General features: G+C 34.2%; 1 protein-coding gene across 3 annotated transcripts in view; it reads right to left on the bottom strand.

Annotated features, from left to right (window-relative positions):
• Window positions 1-25,968, bottom strand: part of LOC114336456 (cytochrome P450 4c3-like) — a 222,147-nt gene that overhangs the window by 146,541 nt on the left and 49,638 nt on the right. For 2 of the 3 annotated variants that reach the window (XM_050652567.1, XM_028286825.2), the window contains exons 5-6: window positions 21,321-21,389; window positions 11,863-12,034 (exon numbers count right to left, since the gene is read on the bottom strand). In XM_050652567.1, coding sequence (XP_050508524.1) covers window positions 11,863-12,034; window positions 21,321-21,389 — 241 coding nt within the window. The remainder of the gene's footprint in view (window positions 1-11,862; window positions 12,035-21,320; window positions 21,390-25,968) is intronic. The other variant, XM_028286826.2, reaches the window with a different exon arrangement.

Below are 25,968 nucleotides of genomic sequence, written 5' to 3'. Positions count from 1 at the left end.
GTATCTGTTGTTAGATCAGAGAGTAACTCCATATGAATTGCCTTCACAGAAAAGCAAACAAACAATGCTATATATGCCTTTGTCGTTATAGACTTTCTAATTCGTGACTGTTTAATTTGGAAGGGACCACAGAAGTCTATACCAACATTCTGAAAGACCCTGGATGAACGTACCCTTTGTTCAGGAAGAGATCCCATTAGCTGTTCACTGCACTTGGCCTTACATTTAAAACAGGTTACGCATTTGTGCAAAATCCTTTTAATTTCTTTAGTGGCACTAATAATCCAAAAATGTTGATTTAATGAACTTAAAACTTGTTTCGGACCTGCATGTAAAAGTCTTAAGTGCTCTCTGTGAATCAAAAGATCAGTGATATGATTGTTTTTGGGAACGATCAAAGGATGTTTTTTATTAAAAGAAATATCTGAGTTCTCCAGTCTACCACCAACTCTTAACAGTCCCTGAGAGTCCAAGAAAGGATATAAAGAATTTAAATTAGACTTAATTGCTGTGTTGTTGGTTAGACATTTAGTTTCCTCAGAAAAATGAAAACTTTGTTCATACTTAATAATGGTTTTAAGGCTATTTTCTAGTTCTACAACTGTTAAACTTCCAGTAATCTTTTTATTTTTATTTTTTATATTACTTACAAATCGTAGGCAATAAGCCACTATTTTTTGAAGTTTTGTTAAGTTAGAGAATTTTATGAAGAAAGATTCTGGTTTGACCTTAGCTAAAGTGACAACTTTATATTCAGGCAAATGGTCTGGAGTAGAAAATGGAATTTCAAAGTGCAAGAATTCAATATTTGAAAGAATTTCAGGACCATTAAACCAAAGATTGTTTGAATTAATTTCATGAGGTTCAAGTCCACGAGAAAGACAATCTGCTGTATTTTCCTTAGTGTTTATATACAACCATTTAAATTCGGATGTCATTTCTTGAATTTTAATAATTCTACTGGCAACATAGGGATTCAATTTCAAAGGTTCGGATTTTATCCAAGCTAAGACAATGTTTGAATCTGAATATAAAAATACCTTACTGACTTTATCTTTTAACAGTTCAAAAACCTTGTGAGATAGTTTTGAAAGCAACAAAGCACTGTTCAGTTCAAGTCTTGGCACAGTTAGTTTTTTGTTTATAGGAACAATCCTAGATTTGGAACAAATCAAATTTACATGTACTTTATTTTCAAAAATAGTCCTGGCATAAATAACAGCTCCATATGCAATCAAGGAGGAGTCACAAAAGCCAACTATTTCAATATGAAGAGCACCAGTAAAGTTTAAATTTCTTTGGACAGTCACTGTGGGCATGCTCATTAAGCTTTCAACAAAATTTTTCCAAGTGTCAAGTAACTCACTGGAAATTATAGCATCCCATTTGACCTTACTTAAACAAAGTTTTTTCTAGTTTGTAATTGATTAATTATTAATTCTGAAATTTCTTTGTCCAAATGTTTTGCAACAAACCTTGTAATAGTTTTAATAGACTCGATTGCTTGAATCTTTTTAGCTTTTAGTATTTCAATATCTTTTTTAGCGGTCATTTTTCTATATGAATCTACCTAAAACTAAAAAGGTATAAAATTATTATAAATTTCAAGATAACAAATTTTTACGATTGTTTACAAACCAACCAAACCAAAGTGAATTTATTTTAATTTTTTCTGTCACTGTCAAAGTCAGTTTTCTGTCACTTCATTTATGATCGATTTCATGAAGCATCGATTATTCCTCTCGATCGCTTGATAACTGGATTTGACGTCGGTCGTTCGCCCTCTTTTACATAGATGGCGTTATGGTATTGTGCTTGACGTTTTACAAAATTAATTTTTTAATGATTTTCTTTTTTGTAATTTCTTTTCTAATAATTTCTTTTTTGTTCAATAATTTCTTTTTTTTTATCAGGTGTCTTGCTTACCTTCTGGAAATTGAGTTAATTCCTAGCTTCTTTTTATTTCCGGCTCGACTGGATCAATTTGATGTTGGGTTTTTGCAACACCAAGAAAAAATTTTTTACTGGTTTTAAACTTCGGAAGCTAGGAATAACTAAAGGCACTTTTTACAACTAAACCTTTATCACAATAACACAAACTTTTGGTATTAAAGTAATTTTTTGTGTGGGATCGGACACAAGCCCTACTTTCCCGTTTTTTTTTTTTCTTTTTATTATTTTATTCTTATATAACAACACCTTGGCAACGAACTTTTTTTGTTTTGAATATTGCGCCTTTGTGTAAACTTTGAATCATAAAACATAAAAACATAGAAAACACTTTGTGAAGTGTACACAAGGCGCAAACCACTAAATAAAATATTGAAAATAAAATATTGAAACAAAGTACAGTCCTACCAAACATCAGTGTTGGGAATTTATTTCTCCAACATAGATACATTAACTAATGCTCAAAAACATTAACTTCTATGAATTAGTACGTTCATTCAATGTACTTTCTAGTCAAGAATTGATGTACCGATACATTGATTCAATGTTCCGATCCATTGATTCAATGTAACGATGCATTGATTCAATGTACCGATGCATTAATTCAATGTACCGATACATTTATTCAATGTACCGATACATGGATTCTTAACTAGAAAGTACATTGAATCAACGTACTAATTCATAGAAATTAATGTTTTTGGGCATTAGTTAATGTATCTACTTACATTGGACCAATGATACTGATCATTGGACGAAAAGTAATGCTCCCCGTTTTTGAATCAATGTTTTTTTCATTATATTTACGTACTTTTTATTATACCTTATTATTATTATACCTTATGGCTTACCTCTTAAAAATCGGGTACATTGGCTGTTCAAGTTTTGGTACCTGGATATGATTTTGAAGTATGTTAACCACAGGTGGTGTGCACATACATGTACATAAAAATATTTGGAAAAACATTATTCTATTCATGAAAACTTAGTAAAAGATGCAGTTGATTTTCTTTGTCATTGAATGTACCGATTTAAACACGGTGGATGACGAATTTGGAGATATATGGTTTTTCCTGTTAACATATTGATGTTTGTGGATTTAATGGTATTAAAATATCAAAATTGAAAAAATGGAGTTAGTGCATTTTCCCAGTACGTTCACGATTAAAGCTTCCTGTAAAAACTAGATGGAGTTCAATTCTTGATTTTATAAATAACATACAGAACTGTTTGGATGATGAAATATTTTGGATAAAGTTGTAAAAAGTAGCAGTTGTGCTAACGCCAATTGTGAAATGGATTAGTCTTTATTGGAAGGCAATATGTTTAAAATATCTCAGGTTGTCGAGGCATTTAAGGGTACAGAAAATATTTTTACCGAGCATATTCCATTACTTCCAATCAATAAGTCTGAGGAAAAGGAATGCTTATCTAAATTAGAAAAAAGAAAAAAAAATGACAGTGAATCCTGTGCACTATGCTGGAAACTTGCTTGATTCTTCTTTAACAGGACAAAGCCTTACTGGTGAAGAGCATGTATTAGCTATGCAGTGTATAGACAAGATATTAACCAATCATCCCAAGTTTGTTGACAAAAAAGAAAACATTTTTACAGAACTAACAAAGTTCTGTACAAAAGCAGACCTTTGGTCAATGGATTTTATTTGGCTTTCAACACGATTGTATAAGCTGGTGAAAAGGAATGTGCACCAAAACTTCTTTAAGAGATTTGGCAATTACAATACTGGGGTTACCAGCTTCCTAAGCTGAAACACATCGTAGTTATAGCTATGGCTTATTAATTATATACACAATAAAAATGACCATTATTTTTGTTTTATATTATTTAAAATAGAATTTTTATTTCTTACCTAAAATGCTGGCAATATCACTAATTGCTATTTTTAGTTATAGTGGGCAGAAGTATGAGAAACCCGGTGCAGTGTTTTACAAGGCCTTGTAGTAAACGAGGAAAAAACCAAATATATGTTGGTTTCTAAAAACTCCCGAAATATCAAACAGAGAATTCAAATTAACAACCATCTTCTTCTTCTTCGGGTGCTATGTCCGTTTATCGAACGTTAGCGATCATGTTGGCTATCATAACTTTATTCGCAGCAGATCTGTAGAGCGATTAAATATTCTCAATAAAGATTATTCTCAATATATAGAAGACCTTAATAAGACCGGTTTTGGTATCCCAAATAAAGTACGTGCCTCCTAGTGGCGGGATACGGGCAACAATACATTGGCTTACAGGGCAGTCCTTACAGTAGGGATCCTGGCCTATACAGAAAAATGCAGGAGGGTGTGGGGTAATACTGCACTTTGGTTGCATTGGTGGTGTATTGGCTAAACGTGCAGGGCAGGGTATGGTGCTGATAGAAAAGGCATTCAGGCATCAAATATCCAAACAAAATCTTTTCAGGCCATAAAAATGAAAAGACCTTCTCCAAACGCAATAAAAACTTATACAGAAATAATGGCATCTCCTGAGGTAAAATGTTCCGGAAGTAAAATGAGCCTCCGTTCGGATCTCCGGGTGAGGACCATCTCAGGGGGAACACCATTACAGGTTAGAAAAATCAGGATAGGGTCTTGGAATCTTGGTAGTCTTACAAGTAAGAGTCTGGAGTTAGTGGATGCGCTCAAACGAAGAAGAGTTCAAATTGCTTGTATTCAAGAAACTAGGTGGAAAGGACAAAAGGCGAAAGAACTAGGTGATGGATATAAATTGTGGTATGTGGGGAGTAGTAACACTAGAAATGGAGTTGGTATAATTGCTGATAGTGAAATGAAAGATAACGTAGTAGAAGTTGTAAGAACGAGTGATAGAATGATGTCAGTGAAATTTGTAATTGATAAAGAGGTATTGAATGTTGTGTGTGTGTATGCTCCTCAAACAGGTCTGGGTGAGAATGAAAGAAGAGCTTTCTATGATCAATTAGGAGACGTACTGAGTGATATTCCAGCAGAGGAGAAAGTTATAATAGGAGGTGATTTCAATGCACATGTGGGCCAAGCCAAGACAGGATATGAAACAATACATGGGGGATAAGGCTTTGGAACTAGAAATGAAGCTGGAGATGACATGCTAGAATTAGCAACAGCATTGGATATGGCGTTTGTTAACACATTCTTTAAAAAGAGAGAAACTCAACTTATTACCTACAAAAGTGGACAACATCAATCCCAAATAGACTACTTCATGATAAGGATAGAAGACATATGTGAATGCAAGGACTGCAAGGTAATAATTAGTGAGACAGTAAGCCAACAACATTAGCTGCTTGTTCTGGACATCGAAGTAAAAAAGCGAAACTAAACAAAAATATAGGAGAGGACCACAAAAAATCAAGTAGTGGATGCTAAAAGATGAGAAGGAAGGTCTATTCAGGGAAAGTATAATAGAAAAAATATGTTGGAACATGAAAGGAAGCCCTAACACAATTTGGAGAAAAATGGCCAATATTATTAGAGAGACGGCTATTGAAATACTTGGGAAAACGTCAGGAAAGAAGTTTGAGGATAAAGAGACTTGGTGGTGGTCAAATGAGGTACAAGGAAAAATAAAAGAGAAGGGAAAATTATATAAAAATTGGCAAGAAACCAGATCGGACATAGATCTTCAAAACTATATGGTCGCAAAAAAGGAAGCGAAAGTAGCAGTAGGAAAAGCTAAAGCAGAAGCGTATTCAAACCTATACGATCAACTTGATACCAGGGAAGGCGAAGCAAAGATATATAAAATAGCCAAACAGAGAGCAAAGAAAGCAAGAGATTTTAGTCAGATTAGATGTATCCGAGATGAAAATAATAAAATACTAATTCACGAAAAGGAAGTCAAAAAGAGATGGAGAAAGTATTTTGATAGTTTATTAAATGAAGACTTTGACAGACAGCCTGTGGAGTTAACGGAGAGAGTAACAGCAATGGTTACCAGAATAACAAACGAGGAAGTGGGTCAAGCGCTTCCAAAAATAAAGAAAGGAAAAGCAGTCGGACCAGATGATATTCCTGGGGAAGTATGGAGAGCATTGGGAGAGACAGGAATAAGTTGTCTAGCAGGCCTATTTAATAGAATTATGGAAGTTGAACAAATGCCAGACGAATGGAGAAGCAGTATATTAGTACCTGTCTACAAAAACAAGGGAGACATACAACAATGCACAAACTACAGGGCTATAAAACAACTTAGCCACACCATGAAAATATGGGAGAGAGTAATTGATAGACGGATACGTGAAGAAACCGAAATATCCGATAATCAATTTGGCTTTATGCAGGGCAGATCAACAACAGATGCAATTTTCATTGTAAGGCAACTGATTTAAAAATACAGGAAGAAAGAGACCAACGCTCATATGGTATTCATTGATCTTGAGAAAGCATATGATAGAGTTCATCGAGAGATTCTATGGTGGGCACTCAATAAGAAAGGAGTCCCTGGCGAATATGTAAAGATTGTGAGAGATAAATATGAGGGAGTAACGACTAGTGTTAGGACAGGTGTGGGAGAGACTGATAAATTTCAGGTGAAAGTAGGATTGCACCAAGGCTCGGTGCTTAGTCCTTATTTATTCTCATTAGTTTTGGACCAGATAACAGCGAAACTATAGGGTTATATTCAATGGTGCCTACTGTATGCTGGTGATGTAGTGTTAATAGGAAATAGTGAAAGAGACTTAGAGCAAAAACTGGAACAGTGGAGACAAGCTCTGGAGGAAAAAGGTTTAAAACTTAATAGAACAAAAACAGAGTATTTGGAATGTTCGTTTAAAGATGGAGTTACTACAAATAAAATGGTATCTTTGGATGGTGAAATGATTGTGAAAAGCAATAGTTTTAAGTACCTAGGATCGGTATTACAGAGTAATGGGGAAATAAATGGAGATGCATGCAGTAGAATTAGGGCTGGATGGATGAAATGGAAAGAAGCGAGTGGTGTGTTGTGTGACAGAAAAATTCCAATGAAGCTGAAGCGAAAATTCTATGAAACAGCCATAAGACCGGCTATAATGCCGGAATTGAATGTTGGGCAGTGAAAAAGAAAGAGGAACAACTAATGCATGTTGCGGAGATGAGAATGCTTAGATGGTTGAGTGGAGTGACAAAGAAGGATAAAATTAGAAATGAGTATATTTGGGAAGTCTAGGTGTGGCACCAATTGATGCCAAAATGAGAGAGCATAGGTTAAGATGGTTTGGTCATGTTCAACGTCGAGACGTTAATCACCCAATACGAAGAATAGTTGAAGTGCAGATTCCTGGAAGGAGTAGGAGAGGAAGACCAAAGAAGACCTGGGGGGAGACGATAAGGCAGGACATGTTGGTAAAGGGGATTAACATTGCTATGACTCAAGATAGAGTTGTGTGGAGAAATGCAATTAGGGAAGCCGACCCCGCATAGGGATAAGGCAAAGAGAATGATGATGATTAAGACCGGTTTTGATATATGGGGATGAAACGTGGACCTTATCTCAAAATGATGAAAGACTTCTTGGTATTTTTGAGAGAAAAATTCTTAAAAAGATTTTTAGGGCCGTAAATGAAAATGGGCTATGGCGTCGAAGATACAACTTTGAACTGTATCAGTTATACACCGATCCAGATATTGTGAAATTCGTTAAAGTGCAGAGACTTAGATGGGCTGGACACATTGCTAGAATGCCAGATCACGAATATACTAAGAAATTAACTTTTTCAAAACCAGAGGGCACAAGGAGTAGAGGACGACCACGAAGAAGATGGATTAATGATGTGGAAGAAGACCTAAAGATTTTAGGGGTCAGAAGATGAAGGGAAGTTGCCAGGAATCGAAAGGGGTGGCGATTTATTTGCGAGCAGGCCAAGATCCACAATGGATTGTCGAGCCACTTTTGATGATGACTTGTAAGAAGAATTGACGAGCAGTGAGAATGCTTCTCTAAAGAATTATAGCACTATTTTTTATGGTTTGCAAATAGAAAAAGTTTATGCTTTATAAGAGATCAAAGAGCGGAGTTTAAGTAATTAACAGACCCGATATACGAGTACGTAGAACAACAAATGACGTTGGAACCACAAATACCAGAAATAACCATAAATGGAGAAGTTCACACAAGCAAGCACAAAGTTGACAAAACGGTTGGAGAACTAAATAATAAAACAAATAACAATTAACTTTGGGCACAACAGAAATCTTGTATAAAAGATTGTTTCTTCAGCTTTGCAGACAAAAAACGTAAAAATATTCATAAAAATATAAATACAACGGGGCGAGCGCTATACATCGCGTAAGTGCGCAAAAAGTACTTCACGCACAGTTCCATACAATATTTTATCTACGATAAACAAATAAAAAAACTGTAACTTTTCGTCACTGGAATTCATTTCTATTTTACAATTTTTAGAACTTTGACATTTAAAAATTATAACTTCTTTCGAACCACAAAACTGTCAAAACTTTTGTCGTAATTTATTGCTGACAATGTCATCACCATGACAACAAGGACATTTGATTATATGAAAGTGTGCCAAAAACAGTGCGAAAAAGTAAATCCCATTTAAAATAAATTGTTACTTCACGCATACTTTAAATCCTTCACGCACTGCTATCTACACTGAGGTGCAAAAAAATCGATCCACTGAAAATTTGGTCATTTTTGATGTCTCGAATTTCCTAAACCTGTTGTCCGATTTAAGTAATTTTTTACCATGTTATGGCCTTATTCATTATCAATATCGCTGTAATAATATTGTTGCTAGACAGGTAAACTGTCATTGTATACTGGGTGTACGAATCAAACTGTTTTTTTCTCAAAGTTCGCATCACCCGGTGGACTATTCTAAAGTTTATAAAATACTGAAATTAAAAACTAACTATAGCCTCAAGTTTTCTTAACATTCGGTTTTTAGACTCATTCGCTTATGTTGGCTAATAAAAAAGTTAAGTACTTTAACAACTGGCCATGTTCGTCATCAGTACAGGGTGTTTTGAAATAAGTGCGGCAAACTTTAAGGGGTAATTTTACACATGAAAATATTGACAGATTGTTTTATAATCATATGTCCGCAAACGCTTCGTTTGCGAGATACGGGATGTTAAATTTTTTTACAAACTGACGATTTATTTATTGCTTTAAAGCCAGTTGAAATATGCAAATCAAATTTGGTGGGTTTTGAGACGTAGTTATTGCACATTTTTTGACATACAATTAAGAATTTAATATGCATCATTAGCGCGCCAACGGGTATTATGACCAATCATATTACCCGTATGCACCCCAATAGTGAATATAAAATTCACCAATTAATTGTATGTCAAAACATGTGCAATAACTACGTCTTAAAACCCACCAAATCCGATTTGCATATTTTAACTGGTTTTAAAGCAATAAATAAATCGTCAGTTTGTAAAAAAAAATTGAACATCCCGTATCTCTAAAACGAAGCGTTTGCGAACATATGATTATAAAGCAAACTGTCATTATTTTCTCATGTAAAATTACCCCTTAAATATTGTCTCACTTATTTAGAAACACCTTGTACTGATGACGAACATGGCCAGTTGTTAAAGTACCTAACTTTTTTGTTATCCAACATAAGCGAATGAATCTAAAAACAGAATGATAATAATACCAACCTACCGATACCGAAACTATGGGAAGTACTGCAAAACTCCAACATTAACTTTACTCCCATAAAAGCTGTCCAAAATTTATACAGTGACATGAAATCTGCAGTAAAATTAGGAAACAAAATAACAGATTTGTTTACAGTCAACAAAGGTCTACGACAAGGATGTTGCATATCATCGAGTCTGTTTAAGATTTATGTCGCCAAAGCCCTTACAATATGGAAACGAAAATGCAGTGGAATGGGCATCCAAATCGACGACAACACCTGCATGTACACCCTTCAGTTTGCAGACGATCAGGTAATATCTGCAAACGATAAAGAAGATTTGGAATATATGACTCGCAAATTGAAGGAATAATACGAAAAATGGGGATTGCAGATGAATGTAGAAAAAACACAATATTTATGCCTAGGTGAGGATTCAACTGATATGATATTGGACAATAATCAGAAAATAACTAGCTGTGATAAATATAAGTATTTGGGCATTAATTTCAACACGGAAGGTACTGACGATAACGAAATTAAGAGCAGAATAAATAAAGCAAGAACGATAATTAAATCATTTAACGGAGTTTTGTGGAGTACCAAGATAGGGAAACAAAGAAAAATGAGAAATATACAACACCATGATTAAGAGCACATTGGTATACGGATCCGAAACATGGAGAATAAAGGAACACCAAAAACGAAAAATAGAAGCTACTGAGATGGACGCCCTAAGAAGAGCAAGTAGAACATCGAGATTGGACCGGGTTAGAAATGAGGAAGTAAAGCGAAGAATGAATTTACAGGAAACGGTTGTAGAATGCAATGAGAAGAAACAATTAACGTGGTACGGACATGTTCAGAGAATGGGGGAGGAAAGACTGCCAAAGAAAATTATGAAATGGATACCTACAGAAAACAGAAAAAGAGGAAGGCCAAGAACGACATGGATACAGGGAGTAAGACGATCAATGAGTGTACGAGGATTAGAAGATGAAAACTGCAATGATAGAAGATATTGGCAACAAGGTATCGGACAACGTCGGAGGACGTTTTGAACCCGAATTTATATATATATATATATATATATATATATATATATATATATATATATATATATATATATATATATATATATATATATATATATATATATATATAAAATGATGTTGGATAATCGAGTACAAATATAAAAATAAATAAGCAAAATCATTGGCTAATACTCGTAAAGTGAATGTGAATTTAGTTGGAAATATATAAAATGATGAAGGGTCATCATTCCATACATTTCTGTGCAACTATATACACCGGTGTTTCGGCCTATTTGGGCTTCGTCAGTATAGTTCAACTATATATATATATAGTTGCACAGAAATGTATGGAATGATGACCCTTCATCATTTTATATATTTCCAACTAAATTCACATTCACTTTACGAGTATTAGCCAATGATTTTGCTTATTTATTTATATATATATATATATATATATATATATACATATATATATATATAATAAAACCTGAGGCTATAGGTGGTTTTTAATTTCAGTATTTTATAAATACTAGAACAGTCCACAGGCTGATGCGAACTTAGAGAAAAAAACACAGTTTGATTCGTACACCCGGTATACACTGACAGTTTACCTGTCTAGCAACAATATTATTACAGCGATACTGTTCATGAATAAGGCTATAACATGGTAAAAAAATAACTTAAATCGGACAACAGGTTTAGGAAATTCGAGACATCAAAAATGACCAAATTTTCAGTGGATCGATTTTTTTGCACCCGATTGTATAATGACAGTTTTCACAAACTAAAAACTTATACATAATATGAGATAGAGTAGATAAAATAAATTTTGTGGGAAAATAGCCCATTTTTCATTCAACAATAAACCCGTTATATCAATCATAAACTTTCTTGGATATATCTTTTGTTATACCCCATTCCACGAATATACGACTATTTTGGATTATCGCGACAACGAATATTTGAGTGTGCAAAATATGAACAACGGAAGTAAATTGCAAATAATATTGTTGTTTATTGGAATAATTATTATTAGAGCAATTTTTTCTCACTTCTTATATTGCACACTAAAATATTCGTTGTCGCGATTATCCAAAACAGTCGTATATTCGTGGAATGTACCATAATATCCCTAAACTTTGATTTGGATGAAAATGTAAATGTGAAATTTGTTCCAAAATGTACCGAATTACATTTTGATCTACATGTGTTGAAATTTTATTTGATCGAGCTAGGTAAGGTAGCAAATGAAGAAATTTAACAAATCTTACTCCATTTAAATTCCTCATCTACCATTCTGCCAAACATCGGGACTGGTGGGTACAATCTTAGCGTTTCTTTGATTACCAGTTCCAAATATTTCATTTCATTTAGGTTGGCCATAGTGGGTCTTGCATTTTTTAAATCACTGAACATGTTCTTTTGTTCGTTGAATGCTTTTTCCTACAATAAAAACACATTGTTTTTGACATGGACAAAGTCTCAAAGTTAAAATTTAGGGTGCCACTATAGTATGCGGTCTACCGTCACGTTGCCGAGGGATGCGGTGTATAAACTCTATTATATTACAATTTGCAAAGAATCTCTACAAAATGAATAAAACGCATAAATCAGGAGAATTATCAGTAGTAATTGCACAAGAGCTCTGAAATTATTGAATTTTTCCCGAGTGACACTTTGACAGTTTTACTAGCGGCGTATAGTAATGTACGTTCATTGGAGAGTATTACCTGAATTGTCGTAGATAAAATAAAGTATGCAGCTCACAATACCCTCTCGATTTAGTAAGTTTCATACATATGATAGGCATATACAGAATAATAGCTGTGCGCGTTCAATGGAGACCTATGTATAGTAGTGATCGTTCATATAAGGTCCATGTTGAGCAGTGATCGTTCAGCTGATATCTTTATCGAGTAAGATAGGTTTTTATTGTTTCGCTATACTGTAAGACTGGATCATGCTCATTGATTAAATCACAAAAAAGAATATTGTATATTGACTTTTAAGATTATAAAGGATGTTTGTTGGTTTGGTCATACTGTAAGAATTCGCTGGTTAATACCCATAATTATATAGGAATATTGTAGGTCATCTGTGTGTATCTGTGTGAGAGACGAGAGCCGTGTAGGTACCTATACTTAGACACGTTCGGTGGTTTGGTCATAATGTGAGGATGACCTGTGGTATGATGTGTTTGATTTTTCATCTATTCGCAATAGGTTTTCAAGCGATATCTTGCATGTACATTGAGCTGCTTAGAAGATTAATATCCCTTTGTCCTGTTATAGAAGCTTCTTCATATACAGTAATACTTATGTGTAGGTACCTACATGCTTTTGTGTTTTGTATAAATGTACCTATTTACGAATGTTTCTTCTAAAATTTAGGAATATATTAATTTTATAATACATTTAAGTATGTAGTAATTTTCTTTACAATTTTTACCTATCTATTTGTTTTTTATTTATACCTTATATTACCCGTGTCTAGCTATGTTAATTGTTTAAAATTAAAGCTCTGAGAAAAAAAATAAAAAAAAATAAAAAAAAAATAATTAAATAAAATAAAAAGTTACTAAGATCTAAACCTCCGCGAGGTTGAATCGGGTTTAGGTCTTAGCGCGATATAAAAAAAAAAAAAAAAAAAAACTAAAAAAAAAAATAAAAAATGTAATAAAAAAAAAATGTTAAAAAATATAATAAAAAAAATAATAAAAAAAAACAGAGTAAAAAAAAACAGAGTAAAAAAAAACAGTAGTACTAATAGTTTTAAATTTAGATACTAAGCATATATTTTGTAAAAGAGAGAATTCAAAACACATTGACTGGCCAGTTGGTTGCTTAAACCAGTGCCAATAAAACATAAACACACACACATACCCGTGTCTAGCAAGCGTTTGCGTGGGTTAGCGGAATGTGTATCTAGTTACTGTCGTGTTAGTACTTGGTTCAATTCCTTGCTAAGGAAAAATTTTTTGTTTAATATTAATGGTTATTGACATACTTAGACTAGTATAATGACTTAAAATATGATTAAAAATAATTAAAATAATTAATCGGGCTGTGGCCCCATGACGTAACCCGACAAGTCCCGTCAAGTCACCCCCTGACGTCACCCGACAAGTCCCGACAAGTTACCCCCCTGACCTCACCCGACAAGTCCCGACAAGTTACCCCACTGACGTCACCCACGCCGGAGTCACGCGGTGCATCGACAGCCACGCGCGATGTTGTATCGCTAGGGTTCAAAGGTCAAAGTGTCCTGAAGTGGCTTCCTTTCTACTATTGACTGACAATTCAGGTAATACTCTCCAATGAACGTACATTACTATACGCCGCTAGTGAAATTATGTCAAAGTGTCACGAGGGCAAAAATTCTATATTAATTTTAGAGTTCGAGTGCAATTTGTTGCGATTATTTCATGAATAAAACTGCTCAAAACCAAAATTTTATTGTAATTTATTTATGTAAGTACAAATTAGTGCAATTAAACACACTGTTGTTATAAATATGTATTTGACGGTTGAAAGTCATCACTTTTATAATTTTTAAAACATTTATAGAATAGAATAGAAATATGCTTTATTGTCACTGAAAATTATACAATTTTATGGACAAAGCTTAACATAGATTCACGAAAAAGACATGAAATAACAATAACAATAACAAATACAATTTTATAAAATTAGATAAATCGTCAATAAAAAAAATATATAAACAAGTTAAAAAAAAAGTGAAGTAAAAAAACAAAAACCAATATATTGCAAAATTACTATAAATTGCAAAATTGAACCTACAACATAATATAATAAAACACAAACAAAGGAACTAATAAGTTTAAGCTGCTGTATGTGACACCCAAATATAGATAAATACACTTTAGTTACTTGTACATTACTGTGATTTCTTAGTTAGTCATTAAGAAACTCTTCTACTGAATAATATGGTCTTTTAGATAAATGAGCTTTTGTCATTTTACGGAACTTGAGAAAGGATGTTGCAGATTTAAGTTGTAAAGGGAGATGGTTGTATAGTTTTTTTGCGGAATATAGTATAGATTTCTTTACTAACTCAGAAGACGGGATCGGTAAATAGACATCAAAAGTTGAATTTCTGGTGGAGTAGTCATGATGAGGCCTTGCTGGAAAGACATGCATGTGTTTACGAATCAAGCAAACAGTTTCTAAAATATACAAAGATGGAAGGGTTAAAATTTCGTGATCTTTAAAGTAACTTCTGCAATGGGTTGTTCTTCTGAGGCCAAACAGATATCTTATTGCTCTTTTTTGTAATTTGAAAATAACATCAAATTGGGCAGCTGTACTAGACCCCCAAAAAGGAAGACCATATCGAAGATGAGACTCGAATAAAGAAAAATATGTTATTTTAGAAGATGCTAAATTGAGTTCCTTCGAAACAGATCTTATGGCATAGCAGGCCGAGGCGAGTTTCTTACTTAACAAATCGATATGAAGGGACCATTTGAGGTTGCTGTCTAAAAGAATACCAAGAAATTTTACAGAATCAACGGTAAAGATCTGGCTGCTATTCACAAGCAGGGGTTGAAGAGCACCTTTATATGATAATGCTACCGTTTTATCCACGTTAAAGGAGAGTAAATTAGAGTCAGACCAGGTTTTTATCGTAAGAAGATCAGAAGTTATAGTTGCATGAAGAGTTGCAATAGTTGAGTTGCTCCAAGTGATACTGGTATCATCAGCAAAAAGAAAAAATTTTCCATCGATTTTTAAATTAGTGATGTCATTTATAAAGATCAGGAAAAGTAGAGGACCCAATACTGAACCTTGTGGTACTCCACATATAATGTTTTTGAGACTAGAGTCAGTATCATTTGCTCTAACCAATTGTTTCCTATTATCTAAGTAAGATTTAAACCAATTCAAAGAAATACCTCGAATTCCATAGTAATTAAGTTTTTTAATCAAAATGTTGTGATTTACACAATCAAAAGCTTTGGAATAGTCACAGAAAACAGTGGCAGTATAAAGATTATTGTTTAGTGCTTGGTAAACCTCGTGAAGTACAGAAAATTTGTCATTAATGTCACTGAATGTATTTTTTCATAGCAACGAAGGGCATCTGACGTAATATGCTTAACGACGGGAGATTATCAAAAATTATCGATTTAATTCAGACTTCTGTAGCTTTCTATTGGTCAGAATCTCCTATGAATGAAATAATCAAAAATTATCACCTTAATTTGCATTTCTGTAGCTTTCTATTGGTCAGAATCTCCTATGAATGAAATAATCAGTAGTAATTGCACAAGAGCTCTAAAATTATTGAATTTTTCCCGAGTGACACTTTGACAGTTTTAATTTTAAAGTGACGAGCCGAAGGCGAGTGAAATTATGTCAATGTGTCACTAGGGCAAAAATTCTATATTAATTTTAAAGATCGAGTGCAATTTGTTGCGATTATTTCATGAATAAAACTGTTCAACACCAAAATTTTATTGTAATTTATTTATGTAAGTACAAATTAGTACTGTTAACACACAGTTGATATAAAATATTTTACGGTTGAAAGTCATCACTTTTATAACTTTTAAAACATTAATTGTCATTAATGTCACTGAATGTATTTTTTCGTAGCAACGAAGGGCATCTGACGTAATATACTTTTAACGACGGGATATTATCAAAAATTATCACCTTAATTTGCATTTCTGTAGCTTTCTATTGGTCAGAATCTCCTATGAATGAAATAATCATTTTAATTTTGCAAATCAATACCTTGTCATAGCAACGCACTAATTTAGTTACGACCATTTATTTCCTCCAATAGTTGTCATGGTATTTTTAAACATTGTTTATTCTAACAAACTGTCAAAAAGATTCGAAATGGTGCTTACAACGCAAGAAAAAATATTTATTATTATGTAAGTATTCTTTCCGCTCATACGGGAATGGACGATTAAATGGACCTAGCTTGATGCTAAATTTTTAATAAAGATACAAATCTAACAACTCTTGATGCTTACGTATGGGGTATGCTGAAACAAGCCGTTTTTACAGAAAACCCACCGGCAACTATTGATGAACTCCGTGAAAAAATTTTGACCTTTTTCAGAAGAATGCAGCAGCCTATTTAAAACATGCTAAGTAATCTTGTTAAGCGTTATGAGTACTGCTTAAAACGCAATGGCGAGCACTTGAACACATTTTGTATAGAAGCAAAACTTAAAATTCGCATTATTTGAAATATTGTTGTTATTTAATTTTTCATGTTTAATAAAGCTTTAGTTTTTCAGTGTCGTTTGTTTTGGCGCATACTATAATATGTACTTGCATATTTATCAATCCACAGGGCTCGTATAGCTCAGGCGGTAAGATACCTGACTTATACGCAGGTAGACCGGGGTTCGAAACCCAGCTCCGGCGAGAACATCGAGACATTTTTAAATGTCTATAGTCCCCAGGTCGGCGCAGCCTGACCCAAACAGCACAGTACGTTTTGAGTACGTACAATTTTGGTACTGTACGTACATAATATAAAATGTACGTTTTAAGTACGTACACTTCGGCACATACCAGTACGTACAGAAGAGTACGTACTATTACGTCTTAAGTATGTACCATGAGAAGAGCTTAAATAATATTAATTTATTATCTCAAATATAGCTTCTGGGAACAATTGCAGGACGAAACGGACCAAATAAATCATAAGGTCATAATAGAAGGCGATTTTAATGGGCGAGTAGGGTCAAGCAATGAATATGACTACCCTATAGGACCTTATGGAGAAATTGTCAGGAATAATAATGGACAAAGAGTCATCGAGTTTTGCATCATGAATGATATGCAAGTTAGTAACACATTTTTTCAACACAAGGAGATTCATAAATACACACGAGTGATAAATTCGCGGAACGAAAAATCCGTTATTGACCTAGTATTAGTACACAACAGATACAAAAATGAAATAGCGGACGTGCGTGTTAAAAGAGGCTATGGGATCAGCTCGGATCATTTTCTCGTCGAAACTAAAGTAAAGACAAGGAGAGAACAAACATTTAGTGTTTAAAAATGAGGAAAATCGCTACTAACAACCAAGTATTAAAGTATACAAACTTCAGTCTGAAAATATTAGGAAAGAATACTGTCGTAAATTAAATGAAGAAATACGAAAAACAAATTGGAAAAATGAGGAGGGTATAGAAATATTATGGAATATTTTTAAGGAGCTGGTGTATGCAACTGGGAGTAAAGTATGTGGTGTAACGAAAGGAAGATATCTGAAAGGTACAGCTTGGTGGAATAATGACATAAAATTGGAAATTTCGAAGAAGAAAAAATTGTGGAAAAAGTATATAAGCAATAAAAGTAAAAGTAATTATCAAGAATATAAGGAACAGAGAATACTGGTTAAAAATAAAATTAAAGAAGCTAAGAATCGTCAATGGGAAGAATTTGGAAATAAAATGGAAAGTGATAGTAAGGGTAATGCGAAGTTGCTTTATAGGACTTTAAAAAATCTAAGACAAAAGAAATCAAACGGAGTAACAGGTTTAGAGGACAAAGATGTTAACAATTATTAAAAAATGAAGAGATTACCGAAAGATGGCGAGAACATTTTATGGAGTTATTAATGGGAGACAACAACGAAATAGAGAATGACAGGGAGGAGTACAATTTAAATGAACAACAAGATGATTATGACATAACATACGAAGAATACAGAGAAGCAATTTTAAAATTAAAAAATTGCAAGGCTGCAGGACACGATAATATTTAGGGTGAGCTAATTAAATATATGGAAGGAGAAGGATTACAGTTACTATGGAAGATCATAAGGAGCTGTTGGCGTACCGGATGCATACCTAGAGATTGGACGCTTGCAACTATTCTACCATTACACAAAAAAGGCGATAAATATAAGTGTTCTAACTATAGAGGAATACCATTGTTGGTAGTTACTAGTAAAATCTACGAAATAATACTAGAGAAAAAGCTGCGGGAAAATATCGAGGCCACACTGGATGACAGTCAATGCGGCTTTAGGCCAGGGCGAGGTACAGCCGATCTCATATTCACGGTGAGACAGTTATCAGAAAAAGCCCTAGAGCATAATAGTAAGTTGTATCTCTGTTTTGTTGACTTGGAAAAAGCATTTGATCGGGCGCCACGTAACAAGATCTGGGAAATATTAAACCGTAGAAATGTGAAACCGAAGTAATCCAAGCAATAAAGAGTATATATAAATGTACACGTAATAATGTACGAACGAACAATTGCTCATCTCTAAAATTCTACACAAGGACAGGTGTAAGACAAGGTGGTGTTCTGAGTCCTTTGTTATTCATCACTCTAATTGACGAAATTGCAAAAGAATGCAGGGGAAAGGTAAAAAGAACTAGGGTTGGGGTGTATAAACTTCAACAAGTTTACGTGTCAGAGTTGATATATGCCGATGACCTGGTAATTGTGGCAAAATCAGAAAAAGACTTGCAAGTGAATGTAAATGTTTGGAATGAAGCCTTTAAGAAATTTGGGATGAAAATAAATATTGAAAAAACAGAAGCTTTAGTAATATCGAAAACACAAGAAAATATAAATGTTAAGTTGAATAATGAGACCATTACACAAGTTGAGGTCTTCAAGTATCTAGGATCAACAATGAATGGGCAAGGAAATATAGAACCAGAAATAAACAGCAGGGTAATGGGTGCAACAAAATTATACTATGCACTAAATAAAAGTTTTATTATGAAGAAAGCAGTAAGCCTGAAAACAAAAATGGAAGTATTTCAAACCGTATACGAGCCGGTGCTACTCTTCGGTAGTGAAACATGGACAGTGAACGACAACATCTGTAGTAAAATTCAAGCATGCGAAATGCGATATTTACGTGCGGTATCCGGGGTGACCAGACGTGATCGTATAAGAAATGAAGACATACGTGAAAGGTGCGGTGTTGGAAGGACCTTAGACAGACTTGAAACGAAACAGTTATCGTGGTTCGGACATATGGCGAGAATGAGTGAAGGTAGAACTGTAAAGAGGGTATGGAAAGCGGCATCTGACAACAAACGACGAAGAGGCAGGCCAGCAAGAACGTGGAATGCAAATATTGGAAAGGGTTGCGGAGAAAGAGATATTGGGTGGAGAGAAGCAGAAAGACTAGCTACCGACCGAAAGGCATGGAGACGTCTCATTTCTCCACTTACCTCGACACCGTAAGGTACAAGAGGACGGCTTAAGTAAGTAAGTAAGTATCTTAGGTTAACCTAACTTAATTTATTTGGATAGGAATTTTCCACCTCTCTGGGTCAGGATCATAGTATTGTTACTTTCTTCCTTTCCTGGTTGTGTATTTGTATTTGCGATTTATTTTCGATTTGATCCCTGTTCTAATAGCTGTGTACCTATTAATTAATAAATACCTATTACTGAGTACAGTTTTGATCTGATAATTTATTGCAAGACGGTTTCATTTATTTTTTTTTCCTACTTATTTTTGGTGTTGGTGCTTATATAGTGTGGTTTCCTGTTATCTTATTGAGGTGAGTGTTTTTTAACTTATATAGTCATACTGAAAAATGTATTTTATGGGTAAGGAAGTTAGATTAATAAATTATTAAATAAAAAATAAGTACATTTAAAGCAACACCATTTGGTAAACTTTAAGATTCATAAGTTTTGCTTGTTTTTGTACTTCAAATATGATTTTTTTATATTGGTGAATAAAAAGGTAATTTTAGCAATTAATTCATTTGAAATTTTAGACATGTCATCAAATAGTAAACATTACAAAAATTAAAAATGCTACAAACTACAAAGCAATTGAAAAGATTTAAGAAGATGAATGTGCAAAAAATATTTAGTATTAATATTTCAGAGAAAAGTGATAATACTAGTTTAGATAATAAAACTATGGATATGACAGACACTAATGATAATTCAATGGATGTTTTTAAAAATTTAGAACATCATCCATTACCTACCACACTCTCTTTCAGACACACTCAGTTTTGAATATGAGAATATAGCAAAAATGTAGTGATAAGAAGGGGGCGGAGCAAAAAATTGGACGATGGTTGAGGAGAGCCGGGGATCGCTTAAAAACTTTCAAGGAAAAGGAATCAGAATAAAAATTCAATTTATTTTTTTTTAATAATAAAGATATATTCACCTATATTTACTTTTATTTAAATAAATCATCATAAGTGTGTATAGTATGTACATAATATGTATATATAGTATGTACTAGGTACATACCTTCAAAACGTACTAGGTACCTACGTACCTTCAGTACGTACTAGGTATGTACCATCAATTGGAAAATGTACGTCTTATGTACGTATAAGTACGTACTTCGTACAGCAAAGTACGTACTTTGTACATACTTTATGTTCCATCAGTACGTACTTAGTTTGTCTTACTTAGTTTGTACGTACTTGTGCTTACTGGGGAATAAAAATGAGTAACTTGGATAAAACCAGGGGTAATAATAGGCGGTTGAAGCGTAGCACTGGCCCTTTCTTGTATACCGTAGGCTATAGATAGATATATAGCAGACTACCCTTCGATAATCCCAAAGCCGCGTTAGCGATATAAAACGGGAGACTCTTATATTATTTATCAATCAACAATAATACATTGCAAATGTTGTTTTTGTACCGCACATTGTAAGCAGTACCTACAACTTAAAAGGGTTATTCGTACTTATTTTTAATCATTCTATAATAGATTTGTTCTCTTACCTGAACCTGATAGTTATTAGCTAAAGCGTAAAGAGTAAACGAAATGGCTGACGATAAGGTATCCATGCCCTAAAATTTATATTATGTATATTAATATTGGTTAGTGTCTTGCTTATTTCAAATTCTATGGAAAATGAGAGCACACAATATTTATATGAAGACTAATTAAATCAGAAAATCGCCCCAATCACAGTTAGTACGCAATACAGTGCTAGTCAAAAGTCCGTACCCCCCCTGGTATCTTTTGAACGGTTATACATATAATAGTGAAATTTGGAGGGAGGAAATAAACGGACGTGAGCTTCTTAACTAGTCATAACAGGTGATGTAATAGTGACAGATGACGTTGCAGAGCCACTGTGACAGATAATTTTAAATGGGACCCTATGGCAAGTGATACCTCTTTTGAAAGGCATTCAAAATACCTATTCAGTCATACTATTCTTTTGGGTTTTAGTTGATTTGAATTTGGTGAATAAATTAAATGAATGTAATATTTTAGTTGCGCATTTAATTAATAAAAATTCAACGGTCCGCCTATGTTTTTTGTCAAAAAGGTTGACGTTTTTAAGTTCTCTAGTAGTTTTTACGTCAACGTCAACCTTTTTGACAAGTAATTATATGCGGAATTTTGAATTTTAATTAATTAAATGCGAAACTCCAATTTTATATTTATTTCATTTATTCATCAAAATTAGCTTAAACTCAAACAAAATTAGTATGGCTGAATAGGTATTTTGAATACTTTTCAAACGAGATATCACTTGCCTTAAGGTCCCATTTAAAATTATTCGGTCACAGTGGCTCTGTAACGTCATCTGTCACTATTACCTCACCTGGTATGACTAGTATAATATTTTAGTTTCGCATTTAATTAATAAAAATAATTCAACGGTCCGCCTATGGTTTTTTTGTCAAAACGGTTGACGTTTTTAAATTCTCTAGTAGTTTTTACGTCAACGTCAACCTTTTTGACAAGTAATTATATGCGGAATTTTGAATTTTTATTAATTAAATGCGAAACTCCAATTTTATATTTATTTCATTTATTCATCAAAATTAGCTTAAACTCAAACAAAATTAGTATGGCTGAATAGGTATTTTGAATACTTTTCAAACGAGATATCACTTGCCCTAAGGTCCCATTTAAAATTATCGGTCACAGTGGCTCTGTAACGTCATCTGTCACTATTACGTCACCTGTCATGACTAGTTAAGAAGCTTACGTCCGTTTATTCCCTCCCTCCATATTTCACTGTTATAGGTATAACCGTTCAAAAGATACGAGGGGGGTACGGACTTTTGACTAGCACTGTATAGTTAGAGCCTGTTTTACTTAAAATCAAGTCCGAGGCACTAAATATAATTTAACAATAATAATACTGCACCAGAAATTTAAATTTTTATGAACAACGAATAAAATTATTTATCAAAAGTGAATAACCATTTTCAATTTCATTGCAACACAAAACTACAGCCGCATCATTATTCCAGTTCAATCAGAGAGTGCAGCAAGCACCTCTACCGGTTTCGAAACTTATTAGTCTCTCATCAGGAGGCACATATGATGCTCTCTCTGACCCAACTAGGACAAACTCTGGCGTGCAGTCACGGATTGTAACGAACGAAATGGCAGGGATGCTCTAGCGGCAACTGCTAGCAAAAAACTAAGTTTTCAATCTACTAGCATATAAAACAGCATCCAAAAATGTGATTCTACATCCTACCAGACTGAAAAACATGGGAACCTTCTCTGGTAACACTTCCGAGGCTTCTACAATTTGCAAGCCATAACGGAGGCTGAGACTAAGGAAGATGAGGGAATTTTACAATTTATAATTTACGTCCAATCTACTCAGCGCGGTAAGGTTAATTATTAACCTAGTACATGATATTAGCACACAATGTAAAACAAAAATAAGAGCAGGACATTTGTCAACAGAAGACATAGTTATAAACACAGGAATCCGTCAAGGCGATTCACTGAGATCTTTCATATTTAATTTAATAATGGATAAAATAACAGAAAACCTTCCCAGAAGAGCTGGATTTCAGATGCGTAATACATTCTTTAGAGTCGTTTACTGAGCTGACGATGCTATCCTTATTGCCGATTTTGAAGAGACTCTCCAAAGGCTACTGTATTCATTTAATACTAAAGCTAAAGAATTAAATATGCTCATCAACACCGAGAAGGCTAAGCGCCTAGTAATTTCCAAAGAGCCGATAAGATGCAAATTGGAAATCGACTCCAAAACTGTGGAACCAGTGAATCACTTCAAATATCTTGGTGCGGAAATAACAAGCTATGGAAATCTCTCAAAAGAGGTCAGAGAACTAATGAAAGCAGCTAGAATCTCGGAGTGCTTGAAAGAAATCGTATGGAAAAGCAAATATCTAAATACTGAAATCTAAGTCAAAATAAATAAAACGACAATAAGACCTATTATAACATATGCGGCACGGCACAAACAAAACCAGACACAAATAAAACGTTACAAATGATGAGAACAGGGCCCCCGCAACCCTGGCGTAACGCGAGAGCAACCCCGAAAGGGCGCCAAACCGAAGGTTTGGTAAATGGGAAATATTTATTTTAAATGAGATAATTTTTTTATACAATCCTAATTTTAGTTTTTTCATGGACTACTATAGAAATCTCAAAAATCAAATATTGTGTTATTACTGAAAAAATAATTAAAATCTTATTTTATATTTGGTGTTAATAAACAATTACTACTATTATTGAATTTTTACAAACAGTATAATATCTGAATATCTGTTTTTTAGTATTAATGTTTTCTACATAACAGTAAAAAATAATATTTATGTTATGGTCGTATGGTGCACAGTTTCAAATATAATTCAATAATTATGGACTGTATCCCAGATTCAAATCGTACAAAACAAATAAGCCTACAGTGGGTGATCATATTATTAGAGCTGGAAGGACGCCGGTGTTCAACATTCCTCCATGGAGAGTTTGGAGTAGTTCCAATGTCTCTTTCCAGCGTTTTGCACTTGCAGTAAGTTCAATGTGTCGCTAAGCCTTCGATAGCTAAGTGGAGAACTTTTAATGAACCGTAAGATGCTGTAATTTTGGCCTGTTGAATTGTGTATGTAAATAAAACACTTTTATTTTGCTATGACTGTAATGAAGTTGAAAAAGGGCAAGAAATAGAATTTTACATGTGAACAATTGAGTTACAACTATCCGTGAAAGACGCCACCACACATAATTTTACACTTTATGTACCGGCTTTTTGCTAATTGCCGCGTGAAGAATACACTTCGAACAAGCGTAATGAAAAAGTTCGTTCTTAAGAAGTGTCGATAGTTGACTGACTGTTAGTGCTGTTTACCCTTGCACCTTGCATCCCGTTAACAAATTTTTCCGTTGGGTGCTTTGGGTAAAAGAAGGCGGAGATTAACATTCTTGGAAGATTTCTCCAGGCACTGCGTGATGGAATTATTTATGATTGTTACAGAGGCGGCGCGGAAATTTGTTGTTGGTGAAATAGAATTTATTTTGGGTGGAGAATACAGTTCTCCAACATTCCCCCCGGCGTTAGAGCCTTGTGGTCTAACCTACTCTTCTATACCTTGATTAGGGAGAACCGAAATTTTAGAGATTGCCCTTGTGAATTGACCATCGATGGTCTTCAACTTGACCACTCTGACTTTGCCATCTTGCCCGGGCATTGTATCAACTACCCGTGCTAAAGGCCATTTTAGAGGAGGTACATTATCCTCTCTCAGAAGAACTAAGTCATTGACTTTTACGTTTTCCCTTGGTCGGGACCATTTTGGAGAATTTTGTAACCGGTTCAAGTAATCAACAGACCACTTTTTCCAGAAACTTTGTTGTATTTTTGCAATTTGCTGAAACATGGATAGCTTATTTTCCGGAATTTTTTGTAAGTTTTGCTCAGGATGCGCTGACAGGCTGGAGCCAATTATAAAATGCCCAGAACTGAGAAAGGTGTAATCTGAAGGGTCGCTGGACATGGAACAGATAGGCCTTGAATTCATCACAGCTTCAATTTGAACCATGACAGTGTAAAACTGTTCGAAAGTGAAAGAAGAACAGCCTATTAGCCTACGCATATGATATTTTGCGCTTTTTACTGAAGCTTCCCAGAGCCCAGCCCAATGAGGAGATCTAGGGGGGATAAACTTCCATGAGGTTTGATTTTCAGAAAGGTATTCCATAATGGTTTGAGAATTAGACTTGTTTTGAAAAAAATTGTATAAGTCATAGAGTTGGTTTCTTGCACCAGAAAAACATGTGGCATTGTCACTGTAAATGACGGTTGGGTTACCACGTCGGGAAATGAACCTCTTAAGTGTTAATAGAAAGGAAGAAGTTGTTAGATCAGAAACAACCTCAATGTGCACAGCTTTGGTCACCATGCACACGAAAATGGCTATGTATGCCTTGATTTTTGGCGCTTTTCGGAGTGAAGAAGATTTTAACAGAAAGGGTCCACCATAATCTACACCCACTTTTTGAAAGGGTCTTGTTGTAATGGACAACCTATCTTCAGGTAAATTACCCATAAGCTGTTGTGCAGGAGCACACGAAAATCGGAAACATGTGGTACAGTTGCGAATGATTCGTTTTGCTTCCTTTAGACCATTGAGAGCC

Source organism: Diabrotica virgifera, chromosome 6 (assembly GCF_917563875.1).
Source record: "Diabrotica virgifera virgifera chromosome 6, PGI_DIABVI_V3a".
Lineage (NCBI taxonomy): Eukaryota > Metazoa > Arthropoda > Insecta > Coleoptera > Chrysomelidae > Diabrotica > Diabrotica virgifera.
This window is presented reverse-complemented; position numbering and strand designations above follow the sequence as displayed.